This window comes from Tamandua tetradactyla, chromosome 18, assembly GCF_023851605.1.
Source record: "Tamandua tetradactyla isolate mTamTet1 chromosome 18, mTamTet1.pri, whole genome shotgun sequence".
NCBI lineage: Eukaryota > Metazoa > Chordata > Mammalia > Pilosa > Myrmecophagidae > Tamandua > Tamandua tetradactyla.
In genome coordinates, this window is record NC_135344.1 from 75937066 (window position 1) to 75958079 (window position 21014).

At 48.3% G+C, this 21014-nt stretch overlaps 1 protein-coding gene across 1 annotated transcript; it reads left to right on the forward strand.

Moving 5' to 3' along the window:
* Positions 1 to 368: 368 nt before the first annotated feature.
* Positions 369 to 18049, forward strand: CIDEA (cell death inducing DFFA like effector a). Its single transcript, XM_077136142.1, has 5 exons — positions 369 to 436; positions 10344 to 10488; positions 11554 to 11700; positions 16014 to 16195; positions 17679 to 18049. Exons 1-5 carry the CDS (start codon positions 399 to 401, stop codon positions 17818 to 17820), a joined length of 654 nt encoding a protein of 217 aa, XP_076992257.1. The 5' UTR covers positions 369 to 398; the 3' UTR covers positions 17821 to 18049.
* The last annotated feature ends 2965 nt before the right edge of the window (positions 18050 to 21014 follow it).

A 21014-nucleotide genomic window follows, 5' to 3' on the forward strand; every position in this document is an offset into this window, starting at 1 on the left:
GAGTGAACCTCCTCATCTCACAGGGAACCAACGGCCCTGCGCTCACAGCAGGATGCCCGGGGTCTCCTACCCCGGCTGGATCTGGGCCGCGGCCCTGGAATAACTGATGCACCTCATTCTCCCCCACCCCGTGGCGTGGGTTTCAAACAGGGCACCCACTTGTCCTCACCCAGGGGATGCGGGGGGCTGGAGGATGTCCCCGATGACCCGTCACGTGGGAAGGTACAGCTGTCAACCAGGGCCGCCCCGAGATCTGGGATCTGCACGGTTCTTGCTGCGGTTCTCCGAGGGGGGAGGGCCCGGGTCCTGCCCGCGGCGGGGGGCGGGGCGGGGCTCTAAATCGGCGCGCGGGGCCGGGGCCGGCGCTGTCCGTGCTGCCGGCGACAAGGGAGCGCGCCATGCAGCCCGCCCGCGACTACGCAGGAGCCCTGCTCAGGCGAGTGCCCCCCGCGCCCCGCGTCCGTCCGCCCGGTCCCCCTCCCCGCCTCGGGGCGCGCGGGAGACGCTCCTCCAGGACGGGTGGCACCGAGAGCGCGGGAAAAGCGGCCGCCCTAGTGTCTGCCGCGGCCGGTCCGGGACTCTGGGCAACGGCCCCGCGGTGCGGGGACAGGGCTTCTCGTGTCCTCGGGAGCGCGCCGGCCGGGGCGTCCCGGGAGAGGGTGGCCTGCGCCCCACTGTGCGCCTGGGGTCCCCGCACAGCCCGCCAACCCCCACCAGCTGATTCCACCCAGGCCGGTAAGGTACCGTGGCGGGAAGCACCTGCCAGGGGTCCGGGGGTCCCGCGCCCCGTCTCCGCCTGCCCCTGCGCGGTGGCCTGGCCGCCCGGAGCATCACCCTTTCCTACTTGGGTTCACCTTCTTTAGCGGGACATGCCCAGAGCAGTCCTTCTTGATAAAATCCTAAGGAGCCTGCGTGGAAGTAACTTCAAAGTGCGGATAAAGTGCTTCTCTGCAGACCTTCCAGGAGTGCTTCAAAAAGAACGCCGAAGCCTTTGCGCTCTTTAACAGGCAAGAGGGGAGGTCACCGGGTCCCTTCTGTGGGCGCAGGGGACGCGGGGGCTCCTTAGGCCAAAGGGAGCAGGACCCGAAGCTTCTAAACCTGGGGTTTGAAAGGGAAGCAATGGATAGCCTTTTCTATGGACAGAAAAATAGATGCCAAGACCTACATGCTAGCATGGGACCGGACGGACAAGCAAAACAAAAAAGTGAAGGCCTGGTGGTGGGACACAGAAGGAAGGACAGAAGAAGAAAGTATTACCGTTTCTTCACTGATATTTTTAAGCATGAAGTTAAGGTCCTTGGTTTCTTCCTTCTCTTCCTCTTCCACCTCCACCCACCCCTTTCCAAGGATGTACCACTAGTCACAGTTTGGAGCGCGCCCATCCAAGGGTCCTTGCTATGAACAGACAAACACCCCTGTGACTGGCAGGCTGAGTGTTTTGGGTTTTTTTTTTTTTTGCATGGACAGGCACCAGAAAGCAAACCTGGGTCTCCGGCATGGCAGGAGGGAGCTCTGCCTGCTGAGCCAGCATGGCCCGCCCCGGGCTGAGCTTTAAAGATGGGTAAGAGCCAGACTCATTGTTCAAGGGCATTGCCTCCCACAGGTGGAAGAGGCAGTGCCTGCAGACAGGAGCTGCAGCCTCTGCTTGGTCTGCCCACTTGCAGCAGGTCACCAAAGTCTAAATTATATCTGCCCCACGTCTCCACTGGGGCAAAAGGCTGTGGAATTGATCTGCTTACAAAATGTTGGCAAATCAAAATGTAACAAAATGCCTTATCTCCTGAGACATTCCTTCTGAGCTTGCTGTAAATTAATATTTTTTATGGGCCAAATTGCTGCTGCAGTTCTTTGAAAACCTACCTGTTTACAAACTAAGCTTGAAGAAAGCAACCTGTAATACTTCCTGATAGGAAAACACTTCTCCGCCCTTCTTTAGAGCCAAGTCCAGGCTAAAGACCCAGCGTGAGCTGAAGGCGAGGTGACTAACGCATTTACTGACCATGGCTCTATTGCATTTCTGCCACCTCATTGCCCCTTAACTTAAACTGCCAGGTGTGTTGTAACTGTGTCTTTTGCTAGTAAATAACTGCATTTTGTCAAGGAACTAATTTCGTTGGTGTACACACCTTTAAAAAAAAACATTAACTCAGACACTTATGAGCATCTGTAAAATCTGAAAGAAGTCATTACTTTGTCGGTAGTTCATAATGGAGAGAGACGTAGCCACTTGAGGTCTCTTAGCAAGGCTCTGGAAATCGACGGTATTAGTCAAGACAAAACCTGCTTTGTCTCATGTCCTGTCCATGATAACATTCATGCCAAACCCTGAAGGTGTTATAAAGCTGGTGCAAGTTACACTTTGTGCAAAGTGGCAGGCTTGTGCAGTTATTTAGTGCCTCGTTATTCCTCTTGAACAAGGAACTCTAGGTTAGGTATAGCTACTATTTCAGCACAAATCCTATCACGGTCTCATGAGCGATGATAAGTAGGGAATTAAGTTTTAGATAAGTGAGACTTCCGGGTCACTGACACTTACCCCATGGGGGTCCAAACGCTTGTCTGATAACATTCCGAAGTGTTCCTTTACTGAAGATTCGTTTTACACCAAGCATTTGGGGGTGTTGGTAAAGACACAGACGTGAGCCAGGTGTGTCCCTGGACACCTGTCTGCATCCAGCGATGCTCCCCAAGCCCCATCTTATTTCTCTGGCTGACCACATTCGACCTCAACACCCCCGCCCCAACCCTGTCTTTTGCACCACGGTTCTCGTTTTCCACCACACGATGAAATGCGGGGTTCACTCAGCCATCATTTCACTCTGCGCAGCCCCCACGCCACTGTTTCCATGGTTTTATACTGTGGCCTCATCGCCAATGACACTCATACTCCGACACCTTATTTCTGGCCCTGCCTTCTCCTTCTAGCACTTTCAGAATAAACATCAATCTCTTAGGTGCATTCACTGCTTTGCTTATGATGTGGGCGAGGGGCAGTGAGGTTTCACCAGAGCCCAGTTCCTGGTTACTGCCAGTCTACAGCTTTGCTTTATTTCGTACACTTTCATAAGTGGGTAACTCCTTCCTTCCCCTGGAGAAAAATACAAAGACTTGACTGTTTCCATGCACTTCTGGGAGAAATGCCATTTGGCAGTTTTCAAGAAAATTCCATGAAGTCTAACTTCTGCTGTGGTCCAATTTCCCAGAAATGACCAATTTCCTTCAGCAACCTGTTTCCTTATTTTTTTTTCCTTTTTCCTTTTCATGGGTTATTTCTTCCTCCTTCCTAGGACTGCCCTGAGCCTCTTGTCACAGGTCCATGGGGAGTGACGCTTTTCACATGTACTGGCGCTAGAGGCAGAATCCTGAGGCTCCTCAGAGGTCTAATGTATCAGGTGGGAAATAGCAACACATTTTGGGCATTGCACCAATGGCCGGTGATATAAATTCTTCCATCTATTGAGCAGACCAGGACTGAGTTGGATTACTATGTCACTTTGTGGTTTTGGCTGGCTGTTTAATCCTGTTGTTGAGTCACCTGCCGTGCAGCTGGAGTAGAGTAAGTCCTCGTCGAGAACTTGTTAAAAATGGCTTTCGTGAGCATGAAATACGTAAAATGTCATCAACATCTTTTCATGTCATGTCTAAGATTGTCTTGATTTTATATTATTTGGCACATCAAATCATTCATCCGTTCCTTGAAAAGAATGGTAGAATTTGATTTTCATGCCTTCAAAACATTTTATTATGTGCACCCCATAAATCTTTGTCCCACTGTTCCCAGTTCCTGGTTAAGAAACACGGTCACCGGATACGCAAAGGACACAAAGAACAATGGGTGATGTGTCCTTTTTAATCGTCATCTGTGGCAATGTATGGACAAAGAGGACCAGAAGTGACTGCCAACACTGCTCTCTCCCCAGTCAAAAGACAATGTGGGCTGTGGGTTGATCCCTGGCCCAGGTCACTGGAGAAGGGGTGACTGGGTCGCAAGAGTCTGCTGTGGGTGGGGAGATAAGGTGTGCAGCTCCTTACGTCACAGCTGTTCAAGCCCGAAAGGTGTGCCACTGGCCAGGAGGTGCTGCACCCAGGAGTCAAAACCTTCCCTCATTTCTCTAACTTTGTCCAGCAAGGCATTTACCCAGTAGGTAGAGCGAGCACCAACAATAGGCCGGGTAGGGTGGGGAAGTTAAGGAACATTCAGGCAGTCCCTGGCCTCATGAGTGTAGATTCTAGATGGACAGTGGCAAGGTTTCCTGCCTGGACCTTGCTTTGGGGGCCCGGGATCCCCTCTATCGTGGGAGGGTCTTCGTTAGGACAAGCGCCCTGGTGTGAAAGTTGGAGCTGGATTCAAGCCCAGTTGTATTCCTTGCTAACTCTAGCCTTAGTCATTTCCGAACTTCCCCAAGCCTCAGTGTCACTCATCTGCAATACCTACCTTGTAGAGTTGATTGGTTACAGGCTAACATACACCTGTGTTTGGTCCAGAGTGGAATGCGAGCCTTTCTTTCTCTATGCCTTGGTGGGACTTCACCGGTTGTGAAGAGAACAAGCCTGAGCTCCGAGTTTAAAGCACAACGCAGGTCCCCTGGTCACCAGGTTGAGGACGTGAGTGAATTCTGTGTAGTGTTAGCACAATTGGGTAAGAACTTCTCCTTCATCTCTTCGTGTAACTGAGAAGCCTGGTAGAACTCCTTTTAACCAAGGCAAAGTTGAGAAGCTCCAGGCCAGTCCTGCCATGTGTGCCGTGTAGCTTCAGGGCTCTGATTGGCCGGGTAGGTCTCTGTGCAGGCTCCTCAGCCATTCCGAGCGGTAGCTGGGCTTGGGGACCGCTGAGCTGGTGCACTGGGAACAAATTGGGCAGAGGCTTTGGTGACCCGAAAGGGAACAAAATGCAGCGTGTGAACTCAAGACGTTGCTGCCCATTCAGCCATAACGTAACTCTAACTCAGAAGATCAACTATCACTATTGCCTGAGGGTTGAAGTTCAGAGAGAATGAGGATGAAATGAACAGCGCCCCCACCAAAAAAAGAAAAAAAAATTCTTATTTGGACAGAGTTGAAAATAAGTCCTGTTCTAGTTTGCTAGCTGCTGGAATGCAATATTCCAGAACTAGAATGGCTTTTTAAAAAGGGGAATTTAATAAGATGCTAGTTTATAGTTCTAAGGCCAAGAAAATGTCCTAATTAAAACAAGTCTATACAAATGTCCAGTGTAAGACATCCAGGGAAAGATATCTTGGTTCAAGAAAGCTGATGAAGTTCAAGGTTTCTCTCTCCACTGGAAGGGCACATGGTGAACATGGTGACATCTGCTAGCTTCCTCTCTAGGCCTCTTGCTAAGTGAAGCTTCTGGGAGGCATTTTCCTTCTTCATCTTCAAAGGTATCTGGCTGGTGGTCTATGGTTCTCTCATCCTTCAGTCATAGTTCTGAGGCTTTCTCCTCTTTCTCAAAAAAAAAACCTCTCCAAAATGTCTCCTCTTTTATAGGATTGCAGCAAACTGATCAAGACCCACAAAGAATGGGTAGAGACACATCTCCATCTAATCAAGTTTAATACCCACAACTGATTGAGCCACATCTCTATGGAGATAACCTAATCAAGTTTCCAACCTGCAGTGCTGAATAGGGATTAGAAGAAACTGTCGCTGTCACAAGGTTTGATTAGGATTAAAACATGGCTTTTGTAGGGTACATAAATCCTTTCAAACGGGCACAGGTCCCATCTCTTCTCCTTATTACCAGGACAACATTTTGAGACCATGCTGAGCCTCAGCTTTCTTGTCTGCAAAATGAGATGGCCCCTTCCCTGTGAGCCCGAGGTAATGATAGCCGAGGTATTTAAAGAGCGGGCACATCTCCTGCCACGGTCCAGTGCCCAGTGGGAGCAGGTGGTGGGCACAAATGTGTTGCTTGTTGGGAAGAAAAGAAAGTAATTTTTCTTGAGTACCTGCTATGTCGCACTATCTTTTCTCACTAGATGAAAATCCTCTGTAAGATTTTTACTGAATTGGGTACATTTCCAAAGCCCCAGGGCCATTCAAGAACAGAACTAGCATTTATATCTAGTTCACTATAACACCGAACCCCATTTTCTTTCCAGTATGACATGTTGTCTAGCTTCGACCAAGTAGGAGTGTTAAATACAAAACTTTGTTTTTTAAAAAAACTCCACTTTTGGACACAACTCCCAGGGATATTAATCTCTCTGGCATTGTGGGACGGAACTCCCACAATGGACTGGGACCTGGCATCAAGGGATTGAGAAAGCCTTCTTGACCAAGAGGGGGAAGAGAGAAAAGAGACAAAATAGTCAGTGGCTGAGAAAGGTCAGACAGAGTCTGGAGGTTATTCCTACACATTATATAGATATCCCTTTTTAGTTTATGTTGCGTTGGAGCGGCTAGAGGGAAGTACCTGAACCTTTAGAGCTGTGGTCCAGTAGCCTTGATTCTTGAAGATGATTGTATAATGATGTAGCTTTTACAAAGTGACTGTGTGATTGTGAAAACCTTGTGTCTGATGCTCCTTTTATCCAAGGTATGGACAGATTAATTTAAAAATATGGATAAAAAGTAAATAAATACTAGGGGATAAGGGGTGAAAAAATGAATGAACAGATTGGGGTTGTAAAAGTAGTTCAGTGGTAGAATTCTAGCCTGCCATGTGGGAGACCTGGGTTTGATTCCCAGTCCATGCACTTCCCAAAAAGCAAAGCAAAACAAACAAAAATCCAACAAATGGTGCTGCAATAACAGGATGCTCACATGAAAAATAATGGAACGTGACCATGCCATAGAGCATACAGAAAAAAATTGGGTAGATTGAAATACTCGTGGTCAATGAGAGGGAGGAGTATGGGATGTATGATTTTTAAATTTTTTTCTCTTTATTTCTTTTTCTGGAGTGATGCCAATGTTCTATAAATGATCATGGTGATGAATATGTGATGATATTGTGAGCCACTGATTGTACACCATGTATGGACTGTATGTGTGTGAAGATTTGTCAATAAAAATATATTTTTTTAAAACTCCGCTTTTAAATTCAAAGATAGGGCAGGCAACGGTGGCAGGCAACTGATTTTTTAAATGTCTAATTTCTAAAACATCTATAGAAATAAAAAGCTGCAGCCCTCAGTAGGTGCTACACCCTTTAATTTGGATTTGGGCTTTAATTTGGAGACTGAGCAGTGGAGTCTGGTTCTCCTTGTCCCTCACCTCCTGTCTGGGGAGACACTGCAGCACTTACAAATGACTTAAGATGACTCCAGTGTGCAGACGAAAGGTCCCGGTTTTTTCTTGCTTGTATAAAAGTTGGATTCGAATCTACTTGAAAACTGTTTTCATTAGGAAATGTTCGGCTAGCACCGCAAAAGCTTGACGTTAGAGTGAAGTACTTAAACCCTAGTAATAAAATTACCTTCTTGATCTTTCATAATGGATGATGAACCCATCCAACTTACCAATGAATGACTCTTCACCTAGTTTCGTTGAGGGTCCTCTCAGGCTGGTTCCTTCTATCCATATTTCTGTAATTTGAGTATCTAAACTTACTGGCTTTCTAGCCATTTCCTTCTTGAAGGAGATGCCATCCTTTAGCCTATTTACATTGTGTGGTCCCGTGGAGAGCCTTGGTCTCTCTGAGTGCTGTGGGAATCCCGCAGCCAGGAGACCCTCTCCCTGTCCTTGTCCTTGGCCCAGAGATTCCCAGAAGGGAGCGATGCTGGCACAGTCCTGGTGTCAGGAAGGCAGCCGCACCCCAGTGACAGCTCTGCAGGGACTGCCCGGAGTGGATGAGGCGCCACCTGCGCTGGCACACAGAGAGAGAGCAAACGCTACTTTCTATTTATATTATTTGGAGTAATTTATGGATACTGACCTAAATATAGAAAAGCTCGCAGTGCTGGGTAGTTTATACCTTGCTAAAGAAGACTCCGTGGGACCCAACCACGTGGTAATCCACCAGAGAGGGGTGTCTTCTTCCCCTCACCAGATTTTTTAAGCAGCTTCTTGCTGGTTGGCCTAAAAAGAGTGTGGTAGGCCTAGGGCTCTGTCTGCAATCCTGCAGAGGTTCCATGCACTGGGATTGCATTCTGGAAGCATCTGGATGGGTTCCTGGGCCAGACAGGTCCTAGGACCCAGGGAGCCAGCCTCTCCGGAACATCGACTAGTCCATCCCCCATCCCATATTATCAACAGCCCTTTCCAACCTAAAAAGTTAGAATGGGCACAGCCCAAATACCCCTGGGGGTTGGGAGAGGGACCAGGGGAGGGATGAAGTTGTGGCAGATGAGTTGAGCTGCTGAATCACTGCGCTCATGTTTCTTTTTGGTCTCTGGGGTCTGGGGATGGCTAGAGGGAAAGGCCTGAGATTGTGGCGCTGTGACCCGTGCCAGACTCTGAAATCTGCTCCTATAACTAATTGTTGGGGTGTGCTTTGGGACGTGTTGCTTTTTTGTATTGATGCTATTTTCCACCAAGTGAAATAAATAAAGAAAAGAGTGCCGCAGGACATCAAAAGCTGTTTCCCATTTCTTTAATCGCTACTCAGGTTGACTCATATGCAAATGTGCCTTTCTTTAATCGCTACTCAGGTTGACTCATATGCAAATGTGCCTTCCTCTTGAGTTAGTCAGCTCACGGCATCACTGAGGTGGCCTTTCTGATGAGGACTGGGTCTGAATCCCAGGCTCGTTTCACCAGCTCTGGGACAATTCTCTGTGGCCTCGTCCGTGAGTCAAGAAAAGTAGGAGAAATGATCATGGTGATGAATGCACAGCTACTTGATGATATGTGAGCCATTGATTGTTCCCCATGTATGGAATGTTTGTATGTTAAGATTTATCAATAAAAATAATTTTTTAAAATGAGCAAACAAAAAAAAGAAAAATAGGACCATATCGCCCAGTTTTTTGAGGATCAAGTTAATCTCCATAAAACAAAATATGTTAGTTGAATAACTGGTATTGTTTGTTGTTCAGTTTGATATTGTTAATGCTAAGTTATTAAGCTTCTTATCAGCAATTATTTACCCTCCATTTTTCCTGCTCTTTTGTACTTGCTAAGTAAGCAAAAATTCATAATCTAGAGTTGAAGATTTTTTTTTTTACTCTCAAAATTAAGTCCTGTTTTGGTTTTGTAGTAGTTTATTTTTCTAAGTTAGTGCCTTTTGTAGTGGATTTTTAAAAATTAATTCTTTGATAAATGTAGAACTTACTCCAAAGTATCACATGATATACCTTAAGTTCTTTTTCCATCTCGTTATTTCAACAAAAGTTATCACAATGGTCATGTTGTTTCTGGTTTATCCAAGGCTAATTTCAAAGAATTTGTTTGTTATAGTGACCGGTATCTGACTTGAAAGCTAATATCTGGCTTATTCATATCGTACAAATATGTAACTCTGTGTGCATGGGTATATGTGTGTGTGCGTGAGTGTTTGCCCATGCATGTGTGTGCATGAAAGGATGTGTGTGTGTGTACGTGAGAGTATGTGTACCTAATTCTCCAACTTTACTTAGCTACTTCATGGCCACTAGAAATCATTTTCTTGGATCTTTTTAGTTATAAACCCACGTCTGCCGAACAGAATTCTTAGTTCTTCTTTGAGTTGTGCCCTTAACCATTCCTTCTCAAATGGTACCACAAGGACACTGCTTGAGGTAAAACAAAAGTAATGATTGTTTGTTCACAAACACAATTTTTAACAACCTATCCATTGGATTCTTTTCTTTTAGACACAAATATTAAAATTGCATTATTTCTCTATACTTTGAAGCTCTCTTTTGGAGAAGTCAAGGATACAGCAGCCACCTCCAGCCCTCATCCTCCTTCTTCCCTCTTGCTTGTGTGTGTGTGCAGATACCTGTCATGTTTCCACTCTTGTTTGTTTGCATGCAGGTATTTGTTATATTTCTGTTGTGCTTCTTGGGGTGCAGTTTCAATATGTTCTATCTCTCAAGAGACTGCAGGCAGCCAAGGGAGACGTTCGATCTTAATCGGCGCCTGCTGCTTTCCAGGGCATGAAAGTTGCTCACTGGCAGAGCCCCTTCCCCCCAGAGTATATAAAAGCCCAGCTTTCAGTCAGCAGGTGTCCCTCATCTGGCGCAAAGAGAGGCGAGTGGAGCCACCATCTACCAACCCTCACCTGGGGACTGGCCAAGGTGGGGTCTTTTCCCCTGCTCTTTTGAACCCTCTGTGCTATGCAAGTAATGAAGCAGGCATTTGCTGGGAACCTGTGTGGTATCTGGGTCTGTGGTCCCACAACACCATGCAGCGATGTGCTCCATGCTCTCTTTAAAGACTCTTCTATGATGTTTTTCACTTTTCTCCTCCATTTCCAGACCCCTGACATTGATGGGCTCACAGACTAAGAAGGTCCTGCTGACTCCCCTCATGCAGTCAGCTCGGCCTTTCCGCGTCTCCAACCACGACAGGAGCAGCCGGCGGGGGGTGATGGCCAGCAGCCTGAAGGAGCTCATCAGCAAGGTACAAGGCTCCCCACCAGCCACATGGGCCCCTCAGACCACCCACTCAGGTGTCCTGAGACCAGCTCCACAGGGCCTGAGACCACCCACACAGATCCTGAGACCACCCATTCAGGTCCTGAAACCACCCACTCAGGTCCTGAGACCACCCACACAGATCCTGAGACCACCCATTCAGGTCCTGAGACCTGAGACCACCCATTCAGGTCCTGAGACCAGCTCCACAGGTCCTGAGACCACCCATTCAGGTGCCCTGAGACCAGCCCCCCAGGTTCCCTGACTCACACGAGGCCAGGTCTTAGGTAAGGCAATGCAAACATGGACATATCAAGGTAAAAAGCATGTTGGACTGTTAGACCCTCTCTTGGCCTCTGAGTCTGAGGAGAGCCATTTTAAGAGGCTAAAGAGTGAGTATAAATATCAAATGAAACAGGATTGCACCTCTGCAGCAGAAAAGATTTAGGTACAGAGACGAACACCTTAAGAAAAATGTTCCCTTGGTAATGTCACTTTATTTCTTGGATTAGGAGAAGCCAGGGAACCAGCAGACATCGGAAATCTGGTTTTGGTTATAAAGCCCAGGGCAGAATAGTCCTTGATCTAAAACAGTTTCCAGATCACCAAATAAGGAAGAGTTGTGGGCTCTCACAAAAGCAGAACTCAGGCAGAGACACCCAGCTAAACCAGAAGTGTGCGTCCGACACAGTCTCGGAGACAAGGGAGACATTCGAATTATGCCACGAGACAAAGTCATCTTAAAAAACCATACAGGCAGAACGTTTCCTTCCATTCCATCTAAATAAGTTAGTATTTTTGGAAACTGTAAATATCATTCAGTTTAATCCCTTATCTCCCATCGTTGAAATCTCATAAAAAGATAGGTTCCCTGGGAATCTTGGCTTCTCTTTTTTTCAATCTCAAGACTGAACAACAGATACCCATTGAGGTCTCCCTTTTACCATTTAAACTTGATCCAAACCATTTCGGCCAACACCTGTATAGAGTTAACAGTCTAACGGTCAGGAGGAAACACCTGCTTCCTTCCGTGTCTCGGGCATGAACTCAGACGCTGGACGCTCTGGTTCTCACCGCGGGGCTGGTCACCCTGGTACTGGAGGAGGACGGCACCCTGGTGGACTCGGAGGAGTTCTTTCAGACCCTGGCGGACAACACACACTTCATGATCCTGGAGAAAGGCCAGAAGTGGACACCGGTAAGTGAAGGCGCTGCCACCGGAGCAGGGCGCCCTCCACACTTGTTACCTATGAAAGAGCATCTCTGCTTGGGTGGAAACCTGCCCACTTTCCAGAGATGTACTTTGTATCCGCCTAATACCAGATGTGCTACCCTTAAAAGGGATTCTTCTAAGTTTTTCTCTGAAACTTAGTATCTCTTTGAACTTGGTCTGTAGGATTTAAAGCAAATAGTTCTGAGGAACACACTTTGGCCAATGAGTAGCTACAGAGGCTGTTAAAGTGCAACAATATAACCTTGTGACTAATCATCAGATCTGTCCTTTAGAGGCCAGAGGAGCCAGCCAGGAGAAGTTAGGTTGAGGGGTGTGTGTGTGTGTGTGTGTGTGTGTGTGTGTGTGAGAGAGAGACAGACAGAGACAGAGACAGAGACAAACAGTGAAACAGAATATTTTGATTTAGAAAAGCAATGAGATAGAATGAAGGCTTCTATTTCTAGGAAACTAGAGATTATATATCTTTTAAAACTTTCCCACTAAAATTCACCTAAAAACCTAAAGCAAAATATTCAAACATCTTTTTACATGCCTAACTGAGCCTTCAAGATAGGGAAATTCTCAGAGGCCAAAATTTTTCTGGGAGCAGAATTCAGAGAAGAGGGCAAGCCCTGAAGCCCGCAGCTTACCTGTGGCCACCCACACACTGACCCAGGATTTCAGGTTCAAACAGGTGCTTGGAGGGCAGGAGACTAAGTGTGTGTGACACACAGTGCGTTGTGAGATTAAAAAAACAAAGCAGGGAATCCTAAAAGCCTCTCCTGAGACTTCTCAGTCCCAAAACACCCATGCTGAGAAATTAGTTCAAAGAGATCCAGCGAAGAAATACTGAATTCTCTTTACTCGCCTCTTCCTTTCCTTCCAGCCTCATGGTCCGGGGCTGACAGTGTCCGTGCAGGTAGTAGCACGGCTACTGTTGAATATTCAAGGCAGATCGGCTCTGTTGAATATTCAAGGCAGCCCTCAAAGAGTGCCCATTCTAAAGCCCCAACATAAGGAAGCTCACCAGTGAAACAAAGCCTTAGGAGGCAAGGCACTATATACGAGAGAACAAGTCACACTTGCAAGGATCTCAGATATTGGAAGGATCAAAAACAGAATGTGAAATAAAAGTATTAAAATGTGCAAATAAATAAAAGGCAATCAAAATAAGAAGGAGCAAGGGTAATCAACAAATTTTTGGTTCCAAAAAAATCAAATAGAATTTCTGGAAATGAAGAATACAGCAACTGAAAGAAAGGACATGGAGACTCAGATTGGGCAGAAGTGAAGAAATAAAAAAAGACCTGGTATTAGGAGAGGAAGTTCATGATGAAATAAAAAGATGGAGGTAGAAGCCACAAGGGAAGTTAGAGGCCTGACTGAGCAGATCTGATATGCATCTTTTGGGCATCCTTAGGAGAGGAAAGGATTTTTTTTTTTAACAAGACAATGCACAAACCATTTTTTAATGTCTCCTTACATATGTGTATTTCTATATCTGTACATACACACAGAGGCAGTTATGTGATATGTATATCATAGGGAATTTTGTTCTTAATTTTTTTTGGAAGGTTGCATGGGCTGGGAATGAAACCCGGGTCTCCCACCTGGCAGGTGAGAATTATACCACTGAACTACCCATGCACCCTACAAACCATTTTTTTAAAGTGATAAATTCAACTCCATTAAGAATTTTGTACATCAAAAGACACCATACAGGAAATAAAACAAGCCACAAAGTGAGGAGAAAGTGTTTGCAGCATAACCTGAGAAAGGATTTGTATTCAGAAAATTTTAAGAACTTTTCACAAATCCATTACAGAAATGACAGACAATCAAATAGACAAATGGGCAAGAGGCAGGAGCACACATCTCAGAATGGACAATAAATCAGGAAAAGATACTTAATCTCATTGGTGATTAGGGAAACCTAGTTAAGACCACAGTAAGATAGAATTTAAACCACCAGGTGTGGTACTCTTAGATTTTTAAATTATTTCCATCTTGTGAGAGAATATGAACAAAAAAGGCAAAAACAATGTTTATTATAGAAATAATTTTTTGACTTCTCAAGCCACTAAGGATCTCTGAACCCCACCCCCACCCTAGATGGCTCCAAATTACACTTCCTGAACCTCTGCGTTAAACCATTTGTAGATCATTCAAAAACGTGTCAAATTAGCAATATAATGTTTGAGATGCACATGTGCTAAGAATAAAGAAAAACAGCTTGGAAGGTTGCCTCTTGGGGGAAGCACGGAGGTCTCTAAGGACCATCTGCATTTTGTTTTGTGGAGAGGGGGGCACACCCATTTTATTCCTTATTTTCACATATACTGCATGCAAACTCCTACTTAGGGCAAATACTTTATAAATTTTCTAACTGGAAGAAAAAAGCTACAAAGCAGTTATAAAGAGTATAAAATTTAAAATAAGGTTTTTAAAATTTAAATAAGATTCAGATGGGAAGCTCAATGGGGCAAATTAGATAAATCTTTGAAGAGGCCATCTTGGGCTATTCCACTTTTTGTTTAAGGAAAGTGTGGTCGAATAATACCCACCCCCACCCCCCAAAGATTTCAGGTTCCTGGAGCCTGTAAAACTGTGACCTCCCATGGTCATGGGGAGTTGGCAGACGCGATAAAGTGAAGGGTCTAAAATAGGGCTGTCATGATGAGTTGCTAGGGGCGTCCGATATCATCACAAGGCCGGTTCTAGGGGAAGGCAGGAGGAGTGGGAGTTCTAGGGGGGTGAAAGAGGGAGGCAGGGCAAGCAGGGTGATGTGAAGCTACAACAGGCAGAGGAAAGCAGCCACCTCCAGGAGCTGGAAAAGGTGGGCAAGGATCCCAGAGAAGGTACGTAGCCCTGCCGACCTGCTCTAGACTTCTGGCCTCCAGAACACATCTACACTGGTTTCAGCCAAATGCAATGGTAGTTTGTTACAGTGACCATAGGAAATGAATTCTACCTGTCTGACTGTTCCCATTAATGAGATGTACTGAAGGGAGGTCTGGGGCCCACAGAGTCAGGGTGAGACGTTGCCATTGGTGAGTGAGTTTGTGCTGGGGCGTGCTGGAAGGGGGCAGGGGGCGTAAACCTTTCCAGTCGGGTAACACCCTGGTGGAACGATGAACTTGGGCTTCTAATCCTGCCAGAAGAGCTTAAAGCTGCAAACGCCATAACTGGATGGTAGACCTCTCTTGATTTACCTTCCTCAATCATCTTCCTCTTGGGATGGAGATGGGCCCCTCAAAGCTGGTTTTATAATGCCACCCCACTCCAGGTGCTTTCATCAGTGAGGCCAACTTTCTCTGCCTTGGGCGAGAACCTCCCACCGAGAAATAGCCGCTAGGTGTCTCCCTTCTCCAGCCTAAACTCCTTAAGAGCCCAGGGACAGCAGCTCCTCAGAGCCTTAGGGGAGAAGGAGGAGAGGACAGGACTGCACCGTTTCCCCTTCTCAGCCAAGGAAGAGGGATTACGTACCCAGATGCAAAAACCCACGTGCCCAGACATAAACTCAGAAGTAAACTCAAGGAGATTACCCTTGTGAGGGCAGGTCGCTATTCTTATTTAAGGACCAAGGCTAGATGAAAGCATTGAGGGGGGGGAGGACAAAAAACTTCAAAGGTCAGAAGGGAGCAGGAGGCGATGGGAAAGAGCTGTGGCAATATAACGTTTGAGATACACGTGTGCTGAAAATAAAGTAAAGCAAGGAAGGATTCGGAGGCAACGGGGCAGCTCCACGTTAAACATCGGGCACGATGGAGGTTGGGTGTGTGTTCTGTGGGGGAAAAGAAGAGGGGCTGTGTCAAGAAGAGACCCTGATCTTTAAACAGGCAAGTTAGGGCGGTGCCACGGTGGCCCAGTTGCCGAGTGCTCGCCTGCCATGCTGGGTTCAGATCCCGGTGCCTGCTGAGGCAAAAAAAAAAAAAAGTGTAAAAAGGAAAGTTAATGCTTTAACTTGAAATATATTAGATATTTGTCATTAATTAATTTAGCATTCACAGGTTCACCTACTCCCAAGCACAAAGTTTCATGAGATGCAATCACTCTACCCTGGCCTAAGTTAACGGTGGGTCTTTGTTAGCCACAGGTCGAAGTTAAGCACGGGTCTGCTTATTTGGACATAGTGGCAGGATCAGCATATTACTCTGCTAAAAATATTACTCAAACAACAGATAACGGCTTTTAGACTGAGTTTTGGAAGGGTCTGAAACTAGGGTCCAGCCTGAAGGATAAGATCTAAATGTCACAGGGCGTGCCCCTCAAGCCCACCTACCCCTCTGTTGCAACAGGGAAGTAAGTATGACCCAGTGAGCCGGCAGCCAAAGAAAACGGGAATCGCGCGGGTCACCTTCAATTTGTACAAGCTGAGCCCCAAGGACTTCATCGGCTCGCTCAACGTGAAGGCCACCATGTATGAGATGTACTCGGTCTCCTATGACATCCACTGCACGGGGGCCAAGGCCCTGCTGAAGTAAGAGCTTATTGGGGTCCACCGCGGGCACCTCGCAAGGGCACGACCTCATGGGGCAAGGACATTTAAACAATGTCACCAAATGCGGTGTCAACATTGTTTAAATGTCCTCTATTTCACATTGTCCGAAACCAGCTTCAACCTTTATACCGCAGGCTCATTTCCAAGCCCAGAAGGTCTTAGGCTGAGCCAAAATGTAGTATTTCATTTCTCCCAAGACCATTAAGTGCCAAATAGAAACAAAAACCTACATAATGAACGTGAAGAAGCATCAGGTTTGTTTTAAACCCCAGAGCTGCACATTTTCAAACATGAAATTTAAGCAATGAGAGCTAAAACAGAGCTCTCATCTGGGCTTTGGTTTCATCATCTTTGATACATGAGACATGTGTTAGGATTCCCTAGAGAAATGGAACCAGCAGGCTATAGACCTGTAAATATTAAGAGATTTATTGTAGTAATTGGTACATCTGACCATGGGAATTGGCAAGTTGGAATTCCATAGGGCAGGCCCCAAGCTGAAAACTCTAAAGAAGGTGATGGCAAAATCCCTAGGAGAAGTCAGCTAGCTGAAGGAGAGACAGAAAATTTCCCTTCTGACTTCTGGAATCCTCAGTTCTGGCTTTAAGAGCTCCAGCTGATCAGAGGAGGAGACCCCCACTCATTGCTCAGGGCAATCTTCTTTGTTGATTGTAGATGCAGTCAGCTGTCAATACAATCAACTGACTATGGATCTAAATCCATCTATGAGGTCCCCTCACAGTAACAATCAGGCCGGTGCTTACTTGACCAAACAATTTAGCCAAGTTGACCTATGAAATTCACCATCACAAGAAGCTTGCTTACAAAATCTTTCATGATTGCACAGATTCTAAATGCATTTGCTTCCAGTCCTCCAGGAAATGTATAAGAGGGTAGAAGGAGAGGCTGGCAGTGGCAGGAAGGTTTTGAAGAAAGCATGACAAGTCTGCAGCTGCTAACCCTCCAGTGCTGTCCGCAAACCCCCTTTGGGTCTTTCTGTCTGCTGCCCCCGTTAAAGACTGTTCTGAGCTTCCCTGAGCAAAGCAGCGAGAGAGGAAAGGCTGTGGGAAATGCGTCCGCGCTACTCGCAGTGTCCTTCGGGAGGGGCAGAGTGGACGTTTGCCTTCTGCGGTCTCCATTTTGCATCACACCCCCAGGGCAGGCTCTTAGGTCACCAACAGCATTGAAATGCCGACTGCAGGGAGAGCGTGCTCTTTTTGCTGAAACGGAAGGAAATGGTTTCATTGATAAAAAGAAAAAAGAGAGAGATGGAGTTACAACAATTTAGAAAAGCACAATGAAGAAAGCACACCTCACCCCAAATCCCACCTCAGCAAAATCTGTCTTGAAAGACAAATGCAGCCTTCTTGGCACTGTATCTTGTCACCTGACAGATCAGATGACCCAAGGCCCCCCACCCCCACCCCAGCCCCGGGCCTGACGCGCCTGTTTCCTCTCGCAGGAGCCTGCTGCGGTTCCTGTCCTACGCCGTGCAGGTGGCCGGGCAGTTCCTGGTCCACGCCGGCACCTACGTGCTCCGCGTGCTGGGCGACGCCGAAGAAGCGCCCAGATGTCACTCCCGGGGGCGAGGCACGTCCAAATGAGGCGCGGGGGGGCCGGCACCCACGCGCTCCCACTGGGATGGCTGCTCGGTGGACGCTGAGACCTCCGCCCCAGGCTGTGCTTGCTTCTGCCCAGGGGTACCCAGGGAAAGGAAGGGGGGTTCACTCTGTGCGGCAGGAAAGGAGGGGCTTGGGGGTCCCACAGGCTGTGGGAGGGGCCAATAAACTTCGCTGCAATAGACTAATCGCGAGAACTACTCCTAATACTTGTAATACTCCTAACGCTCCCTCTATCTCTTTCATCTCCCCCCCAAAGCGGACAGAATCTTCACGTAGAGGCAAAGCTCAGCCAGAAATGTTCTGCTGGCAGTCGCTTTTGTCCTCATTAACATGCAGTGTCCCCAAAATAACGAGTGGTCAGATGTTCCTGGGGTTCTTTCCATGTGAGTCCCTCATGGCCCAGTGGGGCCAGGAGCCCTACAGGCCTGCATTTGGGGGCTTTCCAGGAAGCACTGCCAGCCTCTCTCTTAGAACAAAACAAAACAGGACTGAAACCCTAATTTAGCACGTGCCCTGGTGACCCGCGTTCCAGGTCCCAATGATGTGTGGGTTATCATCAGGGCCCTGGGTGCAGGCCACAGAGCCTTGGGCTCAGGCCCACTCAGGTGAAAGAAGCCCCAGCACCTCATGTGTCCAGGGAGGCTGCTGGGGCTCCAGCCTCAGCACTGTGCTGTACACGGGTGCTCCAAGGAAGTTGTCAGTTCCATACCTCCTCCTGATGGCTTCATTTTCAGGCAGGCCAGCCACCCCCGTTGGAAGTCCTGATCCGTCTTATTGGGTGCTTTAGATCACCCCACCCTCCTGTGGTCACGGGGGATGCTCCAGGCAGGCAGGGCCACATGCCCAGTCCTGGATACAGGGGCAGGACTGAGTTAGGGGGATGCGGCCCCCCAAAGGGAAATAGTGGTATGTCTCCATTGGCCGTGCTGCTGTGACAAATACCACATCCTGCATTGGCTTAAACAGCAGGAATTTATTATCTCGGTATCTCAGAGGCTGAAAGGATCGCTTCTTCCCCGCTGGCCAGTGATCCTTAGGTTTCTTGGCAATATCTGAATTTCTCTAGTTAATCCATTAATCTGGAATAAGACCCACCTTCAATTAGGTGGGCCACACCATAACTAAAATAATCTTGAAGAGATCCTTTTAACCATGGGTTCACCCGATCACCCGCCCAGAAATGTGGGTTAACACCAAGAACGGTCTAAATTGGGGTGCGTGATCCAATCTCCCACAGGGTGCTGTTATCCAGAAAAGGGGACTTGGTGCTGGCAATTCGTTGCCAACGTGTGAGCTGCTGGTAGCTTCCTCTGGAGAAACTGGCCTCCTCGCCTAGCTGACGGTTTGGGCCCAGTGAAAAGAAGACACACAGGTTGTCCTGGACACTAGAAGAAAAGAACCCCTGACCCATCCCACCTGCCCCTTCACTGCCCAAGCCTTCCCCGTAGGACCCCGAATTTTACGCCCATCACAGGCATAGCAGAGGTCACCCTGGCTCACTCCCAGACTCTCGTGCACCCTAATCCTGGTCCGGAGCTTGTGAGAACCAGCTGGAGGGCCCGGGTCCCAAAATAACATCCGTGCCGGCAGCGGAGGTGCAGCGTTCCTCAAAGCACAGACTTTTCTAACAGCAAAAAGAATGAGCATTTGCAGCTGCATCCTTCCCCCTTTCTGTGTCTGTTCTTCTTTGAGAACGAGATGCAGCCACTGCTGGGGGCAGTTTTGCAAAGCTGCACTGGGACAGAAAATGTTGCCCCCGGGAGCCTGCTGTGTGAACCATGTCCCTGGTCACCCACCCTACTGAAAGCACCCCTTCCACCCCCACCCCCCGCACCAGGCTGTTCAAGGGGCCTGTCACCAAGAGGTGGCACCCCTGTCCCGGGACCCAGGGCAGCTCCACCCACTTTGCTTCCAGGCCCTTCCAGGGCCTCCTGCTCAGTGCAGGATTGCGTCACTTGCCAAGGATTCAGCAGCCCTGGACAGCCACTGCCCGGTTTCCAAAAAAGGAATTTTCCCTGAAGTGCCTGGTCCTGCTGACTCAGCGGTGCTCACGCTGCAGGCGAGTCGGGGCGAGGGGGCCGCTGGCATCCGGTTCGATGGCAGCCTCTTCCCGGGCCGACCCAGAGACCAGCCCCTTCCCTGCTTCAGGGGAACAGTGAGGCCAGCGGGGGGTGTGGGAAGGAGGATGCCTCTGCCAGCGCAGCATTGGAAGACGGATGAAACAGGATGACTCGGAGTTTGGGAATTTCTGGAATAATCATGCAACCCTCCACCACCCACCCCGCCCCAGACTAGTATTATCTTATCTCACATGTCTGTGCTTTGCTGGGACTGTTGCCCCCACATGCACACACACACACACTCTCTCAGAAAGCTCAGGGGAGGCTGTGTGCAGGAGGCCTGTGGAGAGAAAGTGGCCGAGCCTGGTTTTGCCACTCTCAAAGAACTCAGGACCCCTGGGAGAAACTGGGCTGAGGTAAGCCCTCCCAAGTGTGGAAAGGGTCTCAGCAGGTGACCCTTGGCTCTGGCCCCGAGGAGGTAGCACACATCCCAAACACGACACTTCCTTGCCCTACTCTCGGCTTTTCCTCAGCCCACGTCTGGCCTCCAGTAGCTCAGAGGCGGGAGCATGGCAGCTTTGAGCAAGAGTCGGGTGGCGGGCTTCAGGCACGGTGTGCTCCAGGCTGGGCCAGCAGGGACTGAAGGAGCAACCCTGGCTGAATCCTCGGGCATGCAGCCATCCCTCTCAAAGGGCTCAGAGCTTTCTTAGTGTCCTCCATGCGGCTTAGCGCCAGGGCTGCACCTTGCTGATTCTAGAATCACAATCCAGAAACGGGGATAAACCTTCCTAGGAGCTGCAGGCGTCAGTGCCCCTCCTTCCCGCAGCACCCCCCGAGGCACTCACTTGCAGAGAGCTCCCTGCAGGTCTCATGCCCACCTCTGCCCCTGTCCCCTCTCAGGGGGCTGCAGTCAGTGACCAGCCTCTGCCAGGGGACAGAGGACAAATATATGAGCATGACATGGACTGAGGATGCTGGAGGGGGGCGTTTTAGATGCCATGACCTCCTGTGCACCCTGCCCTCCCTGGCTTTCCCTCCACAGCTGTAGGATGGAAACACTTGGGGGCCATTGCCAGGCGCGTCTTCCTGCTACAGGTCTCAGGAACACGAGGGGCA

What these genes read in the sequence shown, in the direction of transcription:
- CIDEA (XM_077136142.1), top strand. Translation starts at nt 399, where the DNA reads ATGCAGCCCGCCCGCGACTACGCAGGAGCCCTGCTCAG. An exon ending in TGAAGGAGCTCATCAGCAAG is followed by an intron (nt 10,489 to 11,553) that starts GTACAAGGCTCC and finishes GCATGAACTCAG; the next exon opens with ACGCTGGACGCTCTGGTTCT. An exon ending in AAGGCCAGAAGTGGACACCG is followed by an intron (nt 11,701 to 16,013) that starts GTAAGTGAAGGC and finishes CTGTTGCAACAG; the next exon opens with GGAAGTAAGTATGACCCAGT.